At 42.5% G+C, this 10,867-nt stretch overlaps 1 protein-coding gene across 1 annotated transcript; it reads left to right on the top strand.

Moving 5' to 3' along the window:
* Positions 1-7,521: 7,521 nt before the first annotated feature.
* On the top strand, positions 7,522-10,546 carry LOC308512494 (cyclin-Q-like; the record flags this gene model as incomplete). The annotated part of the gene is made up of 2 exons (XM_081082222.1): positions 7,522-8,307; positions 10,535-10,546. 2 exons carry the CDS (start codon positions 7,522-7,524, stop codon positions 10,544-10,546), a joined length of 798 nt encoding a protein of 265 aa, XP_080938348.1.
* Between the last annotated feature and the right edge of the window lie 321 nt (positions 10,547-10,867).

The following is a 10,867-nucleotide window of genomic DNA, read 5'->3' as shown; positions in this document are numbered from 1 at the left end:
TGGTAAAAACAGGAACATTCACCTTCATCTTGCACAAACCCTGCAATAACATTTTAGGAAATTTCCCGTGAAATGTCACACACCTAATTATCACAAATGGACACTAAATCTTTGAAATTAGGAAAACTGGTTAATATGAAACCAACTTATCCTCCTACAGATATATTGAAATGAATATACTTTCCTTTCATAGTCAGTCAAATAAGTAAATAGATAAATTAATTAAAAGACAACTCCCTGAAAATAGCTCGTCAACATGTTTATTCATGTTTCATATTCCTCATATACAAGAAAGAAAGAAGGAAAGAAAGACCAATAAACTTGGTGAATCATTGGTTTTTAGCCTTTTCCTGAGTCAGAGACCCCTTTGTGAATCTATTAAATACCATAGACATTTCTCTTATGTAGTTTCCAAATGGAAAGTTTTCTACATCAAACCTAAGTACAAAATCATCTTATCAAATTAATAATAGAGATCATTATTTTACACAGTACAGGGTTGCACATTCCTATACTCAAAACTAGTATTTCAAATCCAATTCTAAATAATGAAGTGTGTGTCCTTGACGTTTATATAGTTAGACCAACTTTTATTTCAGTGGGAATTTTCCAAGGTGAACTGATGTCCTTTTTTGAGACGAAAGAAGGGTACTTTCAGAACAAATTCTTAGTAGTTCAATAAGTATGAATCTTCACTTTAAACCTACATGACTTCCTGTTCCCAAAGTGTAACATTCTAACATAAGATCAATAGAATTGAGTTCTTCAGAGAACAGTTGAAGTGACTAGAGGCAAACAGTAATGCTAAAATAGACTGAATTTAGCTTGAGGTTTAAATCGTATCCCTGTAAGGTCATTAAGAGTGTTTTACACATTACATATTGCATTCATTATTAGAAGTGCTATACCTCTTTAGCAATTACAAATCATCTTGATCATCAGTATACATTCTCAATCTAATGAACGGTATCATTTCTTTTGCTTTGAATGATATGAATGAAATTGAGGTGTATCTCTTCATTCAATGTTACTGTTTTCACATAAATAATGGTTTCATGCTCATATCTTTTTTTAATTTTTTAAAAACATTTGAGTTACTGACAGTAACTTTATGAATTTAAAGTTATTGAATTTATGGAAGTTAATATGATCACATAGGCACTCTTTATTGAATTTATGGAAGTTAATATGATCACATAGGCTTAAGGTTCACAAGTCTATGATACCTCATTTGCATATTGTATTATGTGTTTACCTAAGTCAGATCTCCTACCACCCCTAGATTTTGAAACATTACCTAAGTGTTTTCCACCTGAAGGATGTCCTTTTGCTTCTCTTACTTCCTCTCTTTCACTTCTCAGACTTCTCACATCACCTCTATTTCTTGATGGAAGTGGTGCCCCCTAGCCACCCCCACTTTGAAAAGATGGTTTCTTGGTGTAGTCTACTTTAGTTGTTTTTCCACCCACAGACTAAAATGAGTACACATAATATCAACACTACATAACATTTAACCTGAACAAATGAGCAACTGTTTGAAACCTACTTATTATTGCAACTAAAATCAAGATCTACCTCAAATTCTTCTCCCAAACCAAGTGTTTCCTTCAAAAATGACAGAGTCCTTTTTCATGGTAAGTTTATGAAACACTTCATTATTAACAAAATTCCATTGAAGTATTCAACACAGAACCATATATGTTGGTTAATAAAATTCCTCCAAAGACGCCTAGTAATAAGGACTAAAATGTATGTTGGTTAATAAAAGTCCTCCAAAGACCCCTAGTAATAAGGACGAAAATGTCTCACATTCCAGGGGAAAGCACATAAATTCCATTCTTGTTTTTTAGTAGGCTTATTCTTGGTTATCTGGAGAGAGGGATAGAGAGATGGAAACATAGATGAAAGAGAAATATTTTGATCAGCGGCTTCCTTAAATGGCTCCTACTGGCAAACCAGCCAGCACCCTGGCCATGTGTCCTCACCTGATATAGATGATGAGACATCTTGGTTCACAATTCTATCCTCAACCATTGAGCAATACTGACTGGGCAATGTGGATTACTTTTTAGAATGTGTCTGTTACTTCATTTATGTTTTGACACATCTATTTCATGTTTTCCAGTGCACCCGGCTTACATAAACTATTTATTTTTTAAAACAAACAATCATTCATTCAAAATGATTAGGTACTTTATTCCTCCTCTACCACTTCTCAGGTTTATTACTTTTACTATTTCTTCAGTAAAAATGACAGAAAACAATGTCCAGTATGAATGCAACTCTGTATGCATAGTTCTGATTTGTTTCCCCATTCTATTTTTAATCGGCTCTTTGCACAATCTTTAGTATTTTTATGTTACTGCACTGTTTGATGTTAAATATGGTTCTAAGAAAACAAACCATCTTGAAGGGGAGAGCTGCTATGACTAGGAACCCAGCCTCACCTCTACCCAGATGGGCCTCACACATCACCTGAGAGCCACTCTGGCCAAAGACCTTTTTACGGCAGCAGCAGACCCACGGACACCGGGACTCCAGCCCCCCACCACTGCCATTGCCTCCTGTGAGTCTTGGAGTGTACAATTGAATTGCGGATCCACTCTGTGGCCATTGGCCCATCGCACTCAAGCACCTGGGTTCTGACATGATAGCTAAAATGGGGAGACAAACAAACAACGCACAAAGGACAGAAAAGGAGGAATTGCCAGAAGAGGAACTCAATTAAATGGAGACATACAATATGTTTGAAAAGGAATTCAGAATAAGGGTCATAAAGTTCATACACCAGATGCATGGGAAATCCACAACTTACATAAGAATCAAGGACAAATGAAAAAAATTGATAATAGCTACAATAAAAAATACGATGGAAGGTTTCAATAGTAGACTAGAAGTAGCAAAGCATTGAATCAGCGATTTAGGAGACAGGGCAGAGTAACACACCCTGAACAACACAATCTGAACAGCAACTTGAGAGAAAAAATAGAAAGCAGGTGGATATCCTAAGGGAGATTGGGGATAACATGAAACAAATAACATGTGTATAATAAGGGTGTCAGAAGGACAAGATGAGGAACAAGGATTAGGAAACATATTAGAAGAAATAATCACAAAACCTTCCTGATCTTGGGAAGAAAAATTCACACAAGCACAGACAGTCCCAAACAAGATGAAACCAATAAGACCTATACCAAGACACATTGTAATTATAATGGGAAACAATAATGACACAAACAGAACCTTAAAGGCTGCAAGAGAGACACAGAGAGTCACCTACAAAGGCTCTCCTGTTAGATTATCAAATGATTTTTAACAGAAACACATCAAGCCAGAAGGGAATGAAAGGAAATATACAAAGTGATGCAAAACAAGGGACCAAATCCAGGAATACTTATCCAGCAAGGCAATCATTCAAAACTATAGGGAATTCAGTGTCTTTACAGAAAAAAAAATGAATCTAAGGGAGTGTTTCACTACTAAACCATCAATGCAAGAAATGCTGAAGGGACTGTTGTAAAAAGAAGGAATAGAAGAGACAGAAGAAACACAGGCATAAAGAAAAAAGTGGCAACATATCAGTACCTATCAAAATAACCTTAAACCTAAATGGACTAAACACTCCATTCAAAAGATATATAATGGCCAAAATTATAATAAAACAAGACCCATATATATGCTGTCTATGAGAGACCCACCTCAGAATAAGGACTCACATGGACTGAAAGTGGAAGGAGAGAAATACTTTTCAGGCAAAGAAGGGGAAAAAACTAGGGGATCAATAATTATATTTGAAGAAATAAATCTCAAGAAGCCAAGATGGCGATGGAATAGGCATACACGTCCCAGGGCACATCCTGGAGCAAATGGAGTGAGCAGCTGAAACTAATAACACCCACCAGGAATTGACAAAGTACACTCAGGTGGTCAGACAGTTTAGAGCCAGGAAGGGCAGAGTTCCTCTGGTAAGGTAAAAACCAGGGATCTGGGCAGGAAAGTTTGCCACACCTCTGAGCCCAGAAAGGGTATAAGCACCCCTATGTTCATAGCAGCACAATTCACCATAGCTAATACCTGGAAACAGTCTAAGTGCCCATCAGCAGATGAATAGATTAGAAAACCGTGGTATATCTACATGATGGAATACTATGCTGTGGTAAAAAAGAAGGAATTCTTGCCATTTGCAGCAGCATGGATGGAACTGGAGAGCATTATGCTAAGTGAAATAAGCCAGTCAATGAAGGAAAAATACCACATGATCTCACTCATTTATGGATAATAAAGACCATTATAAACTTATGAACAAAAATAGATACAGAGGCAGAGCAGCTTCGAACAGACTGTCAAACTACAGCGGGAAGGCCGGGGAGGGTTGGGGGGCAGGCGGGGAGAGTGAGAGATCACCCGAAAGACTTGTATGCATGCATATAAGCATAACCAATGGACATAAGACACTGGGAGTTAGGGGAGGCCAGGGGATAGTCAGGGCAGGGAAGAAAGAGGAGACATATGTAATACCCTTTGTAATACTTTAAGCAATAAAACAATTTAGAAAAGAGAGAAAAAAGAAATCTCAAAGTAAAGGTCATAAAAAAGAGATAAGACCGATTGCTATGATGTGCTCTGACACCCAGGGAGTAGACTCTCAATGCAAGAGCTGCCCTTGGGGATCAGTGAGCTCCCACAGGGCAGCGCCATTCATCTGGATCCTGTGCTGACGACTGGCAAGTGGAGCAGCAGTGGCAGGAATCTCTCCCACCTCCTCAGAGGCGCTAAGCATGTTTGGCAACTGGGATTAAGCCTAAGCCATCATTCGGACATCCCCTGAGGTCTCCCAGGCTGCCAGAGGGTGAGGGACTCCGCCAAGTGTACAAAGTTCGTTCACTGGGCCTCTTATATTGCTAATAAACTACAATAAGATATAACAAAATTCAAATACTTGGAGGCTAAATAGTCTTTTATTAAATAAATGGAGGCCCAGGGTATGAATTCCTGTATGGAAGCAGTCTGGTTGGCCTCCCCAGATGGGGGCACATGGGGCCAGGCCTGCAGCGGTTAGTGGCCATTGGCGGTTAACCAGAAGGCCATGCCTCCAATCTGGGCGTTAGAGCATATAGGGGGTGTGGCTGACCAGGGGAAAGGCTGTGAGTGGTTTGCTTATCAGTCCTGCCCCGAATGGGGGATTGGGGGCCGATGGGAAGCAAGGTTGGTCAGGGATATGGCCGATTGGGGCCCAGATAAGACTGCTTGGCTGCCGCAATGCAAGTCATAGCCACCAGCTATTCTGGTCATTCTGCCATTCCGGTCACAGGGCTTTTATGTACAAAGATAGATAACTGGGTTACCGAAGAGATTAAAGTAGAAATTAAAATCATCCTGGAAGTAAATGAAAATTAAAAATAAAAGTCCAAAATCTATGGGACACACTGAAAGTAGTCCTTAGAGGGAACTTCATAGCATTACAGGCCTAACTCAAAGAACAAGAAAAACAGTTAACAAATTATCTAACCCGCACAACTTAAAAAGTTAGACAGAGCAACAAGCAAAGCCCAAACTGAGCAGCAGGAAGGAATAATGAAGATCACAGCAGAAATAAATGACATAGAGACCAAAAACCGCACAAAAGATTAATAAAGACATGAGCTATTTCTTTGAAAGGATAAACCAGATTGACTAAGCTCTAGCTAGGCTCACCAACAGGACCCCAGTAAACAAAATCAGAAATGAAAGAGGCAAAATAGCAAAAGACCCCACAGATATAAAAAGGATTGTAAATAAATACTATGGACAACTCTACTCCAACAAACTGATCAACCCTGAAGAAATGGACATATTCCTAGAAAAATACAATCTTCCTAAACTCAGTTAGGAAGAATACAACATAGGACCACGCCAATAACTACTCAGGAAATTCAAGCAGTCACAAAAATAACTTGCAGCAAACAAAAGCCTGGGCGAGACGGCTTCACAGGGACTTTTACCAAGTGTTCAAAGAAAAACTAAAACCTTCTTCCTCAGACTATTCCATAAAATTCAAAGGAAGTACCATTTCCCAACACTTCCTATGAAGCCAGCATTACTCTAATCCCAAAGCCAGATAGAGAAAACACAAAGAAAGAAAAATGCAGGCCAATATATCTCTGATGACCATAGATGTTACAATCCTCAACAGAACTCTAACAAATGCGATGCAACATTACATTGAAATGAGCATACACCATGCCAAAGCGGATATTTCTGGGGAAGTAGGATGAGTCAACATCCAGAAATCAATAAGTGTGATGCATCACATAAACAAATTGAGAGAGATTCATATCCATTGGTGCAGGAAAAGCATTTGACAAAATCCAACACCCAATTTTGATAAAAACTCTAAGCAAACTGGGCATAGAGGGATCATACCTCAACATTAAAAAAGCCTTATGTGACAAAACTACAGACAACATCATACTCAATGGGCAAAAACAATTACTCTAAGAAGAGGAACAAGACAGGGATGCCCACTCTCACCACTTCTGTTCGACAGAGTACTGGTAGTGCTAGGCAATGCAGTCAGACAAGAAGAAGTCAAACAAGGCATGCTAAGTGGAAAAGAGGAAGTAAAACTGTCATAATTCTCGCAGATGGCATGGTATTGTCCATAGAAATACCTAAAGACTCCACCAAAAAACTAGGAGATTTAATAAATGAATTTGGCAATGTAGCAGGGTACAAAATTAACACCCAGAATTCTATGGCTTTTTGATACACGGATAATGAACTCAGAAATAGAAACAAACAAACAAAAATGCCATTTAGCAGTGCAACAAAAATTTAAGAAACCTAGGAATAAACTTAACTAAGGAGGTAAAAACCTGTTCTTGGAAAATTACAGGAAATTGAAAAAAAGTGATAGAGGAAGACTAAAGCAAATAGAAGAACATACCATATTCATGGTTTGGTACAATCAACATCATTAAAATGTTCATAGTACCCAAAGCAATGTACAGTTTTAATGTATTAACCATTAAAATGTCAATGGCGTATCTCACAGACCAAAAGAAAGTTTCCAAAAACTCCTATGAATTTAAGAAAAGACCCCAAATAGTTACAGCAATCTGGACAAAGAAGAACAAATTTGGAGGGATCACAATACCAGATATCAAGCTATACTACAAGCCACCATTCTCAGAACTGCCTCTTACTGGAACTAAAACAGACATAAAGACCAATGGGACAGAACAGAGAACATAGAAGTCGACCCTAACCATTATGCTCAATTAATATTTGACAAAGGGAGGCAAAAGCATAGAATGGAGTCATAGAGTCTCTTCAATAATTGGTGTTGGAACCTGAATGGCAGTCAGGCCTAGGCAGGGCTGGGTAGGTGGGGCGGCGCGGGGCGGGGCGGGGCGGGGCGGGGCGGGGCGGGGCAGGGCGCGTTGGGGCGGCTGCGCACTGGGCTAGGACTCTGCTGGCACAGGCACTGCACTGGAGACTCTTGCCCTTCCCGCGGGGTCTGGGGCCTCCCAGCAGGGCCCCATGGAGGACCTTAGCCTGGACAGCTGCAGAGAGGAGGACGCGGCGCCAGGCGCCAAGGGGTGGCCCGAACCCCAGGCGAGGGTGCACTTCCGCGTGACAAGGTTCATCATGGAGGCAGGTGTCAAGCTAGGGATGCAGTCCATTCCCCTCGCCACCGCCTGTGCCATTTACCATAAGTTCTTCTGCGAGATCAACCTGGACGCCTATGACCCCTACTTGGTCGCCATGTCTGCCCTTTACTTGGCTGGCAAAGTGGAAGAACAGCCCCTGCGAACCCGTGACATCATCAACGTGTCCAACAGGTACTTCCATCCAGGCAGCGAGCCCTTGGAGATGGACTCCCTAGTCTGGGTGATCCAGGACAGCATTGTGCAGTGCGAGCTCCTTGTGCTGCGGGTACTGCGCTTCCAAGTCTCCTTTCAGCACCCACACAGGTACCTGCTCCACTACCTGATTTCTCTCAAGAACTGGCTGAATCCTTACAGCTGGCAACGGACCCCCATCTCCGTCACTGCCTGGGCCCTGCTGCGGGACAGCTACCGCGGGGGGCTGTGCTTCCGGTTCCAGGCTCAGCACATAGCGGTGGCGGTGCTCCACCAGGCCCTGCAGGTCTATGGGGTCCAGGTGCCCGCTGAGGCCATGGCCGAGAAGCCATGGTGGCAGGTGTTTAGTGGCGACCTTACCAAGCCAATCATTGATAACATTGTGTCTGATCTCACTCGCATTTATACCATGGACACAGAGATCCCCAAAGACAAGCCTGGGACACTCGGCTGCCAGGGGACAGCGCCACCACATCGCCCTGAGGGCCGGTCCCCAGAGCACTGGCAGGGAGGACTGGTTTTGTGCTGCTGGAGACAGGCCGGTGAAGGCGATGACATGCTACCACTTTGATTCTCAGGCTTTGACTCTCCCTGGCAGCCAAGGTCCAGATGGGGATGGGCGCTGCACCTCCCGCGGTCAGTAGGGTGCCGCGAGCAGCTCTGAGGCCTCCGGGTCTGCTTTTGTCCTTTGAAAGGACGCAGACTACAGCCGAGGTTTGGGATCAGTGGAAGGAAAATCAAGGAACGGATGGGACTGGGCCCCAGGGGATTTTTTTAAAGGCCAGATTTAGAGAAAGCATGACTCAATTAACATAGAGGAAATTTTATTTTGTTTCATTGAAGATATTACAAAGCCAAAATAAAAACATAATAATAATTGGTGTTGGACTTATAGCACAGATACATGCAAAAAAAATTAGTCTAGACCACCAACTTACACCATACACAAGTATAAATTGGGAATGAATAAAGGACTTAAAAGTAAGTGGGTAACCATGAAAATCTTAGAAGAAGCAAAATATCAGGCATCTGTCTCAGCAATACCTTTACAGATACAGCTCCTAGGGCAATGGAAACTGAGGAGAAAAGAAACAAATGGGACGACGTCAAATTAAAACACTTCTGCAGAGAAGAAGCGGCCAACAAATACAACAACAACAACAACAACAACAACAACAAAAAAACAAGGAAGTCCACTGCCTGGGAGAAGATATTTGCCAATGTTATATCAGATAAGGACCTATTCTCCAAAATTCATACTGTACTCATCCACTAAACAAAAGGAAGATCAACATTCCAATAAAATACTGGGCACCACCACCACGAAGGCCCTTTCTGACTTATGGTGGCCCAGTTCCTGTGATGATTATTACAGCCACACAGGAGATGGGTATGATGGGGGCACGGCAATTACTGCAACAGCCGATGGGACACCCCTGTAAGAGGTCCTGAGTGTGGTGCTGGCGGCGATCACAGGATACACCACGTATGCAAGAGAGAGTGAATCATGCAGTACAGTAGCTCACCTGATTGGGCACTTGGGGAGTCAGAGGGGAAGCCCCTGTGACAGAAGAATTAGACACTGAAAATAAAAATGATAAGGTACAGACAATATTTTATTGTAAGCAATTTGGCTTCTGTTATTTAAGAATGACAAAAAGCAAATGGTAGGTTTGGGGGAAGCATCAAGAATTGTAGGTACCATTATGAAGTTTCAGGATTGGAGGCAAGGTTTGAATTGTACAAGGTTGCTTCCTAAGTGCTGATTTAAATTACAATATACTTAAATGTTTAAATTTTACATATTGTATTGTTAACATATTCAGAATATAAGCACAACCAAGAGACCAACAGAGGCAAGACACTGGGAGTGGGTGACAAGAACAAGAGACTAGAGATAGAGCAAGCCGGAGGGAAGGTCAGTAGAAAAAAAGAAAGAGACATGTATATTACTTTTGGTAAAACCTTAAACACTAACATTACACAAAATTTTCAGAAGAAAGTGTTCTGCAACATGGGATTTCTTGTCTGATTTTACAACAAACACAGAAAAGCAGTCTGATTGGATGGTGTTATATTCATGGCCCTAAATTTCCCAGGGTGTCTATGACCATATGTGCATGAAGTCTTTGAAGTGAACTGCATACAAAATGAAGCACTGTGTTATTTCGTCATGGCATGCTGCCCTGTTTTCCAGGTAGGGAGGGTAAACAAATGAGGTATTCTCCTTGGAAAACCTAAATGGATAAAAGGATTGAAGAACCTCTGACAAGGCTGCAAAACAAGGATTCCTCCAGCTCTGTGGCCCACACTTTGCCCCCTAAGATACTGATAATGAGCAGGCCGATCCCACTGGCCCCAGGAGGAAGAGGAGACCTTGGGGAAATGGGAGATGGTGGTGAGCAGCAACAGGGCAATGTGGCGTGGCAGCACAGCAGCCTAGGCCTCAGCATGAGGAAGATTCACAAACACCTGTGGAAAGGAGTATAGGCAGAACATGTCATGGCAGCCCCTCTTGAGGGGCAGGTGGAAAGGCCTGAAGGTGCTGTGGGCGGCCTAGAGGGAGAGTTCAGAGGAGGGGCTGAGGTAATCTGCTTTGACTCTGAGTGACAGTGGACATGCACACTCCCTCCTCCTGCCTAAGCCCCCCTGCCTGAGCTGGAATTGCACTGCCCTTGTTGTACTGGTAGTTCCTGTCTTAGCCACACACCCTGTGGCCCTGGTGTTACAGGCTGTTTCCCTCCCAGCATCCAGGTGTCCCTGTGAGAGAAAAATAATGGCCCAGGAACCTGGCAGCACACCAGGGGAGAGCCCAGGCAGCCCCTCCTCACCTGTCCTGTCCGCTCACTAGGGGCCATCATCCTCTCATAGTACTTCAGGGGATTGAGCCACAGGTCCTTGCTGATGATCTGGTAGGGCAAACAGACCTGGGTTAGGAGAGCACAGGGACCCGAATAGAATCCCAAGCAGCAGGCGGACACAGGAAGCTGTATGCTGGCATGGCCAGCGACATCCCACCTCAG

The sequence above is a fragment of the Myotis nattereri genome, assembly GCF_964212035.1.
Source record: "Myotis nattereri genome assembly, chromosome: Y".
Classification (NCBI taxonomy): Eukaryota; Metazoa; Chordata; class Mammalia; order Chiroptera; family Vespertilionidae; genus Myotis; species Myotis nattereri.
The sequence above is the reverse complement of the archived record's forward strand: the minus strand, read 5'-3'. Positions and strand labels throughout refer to the sequence as shown.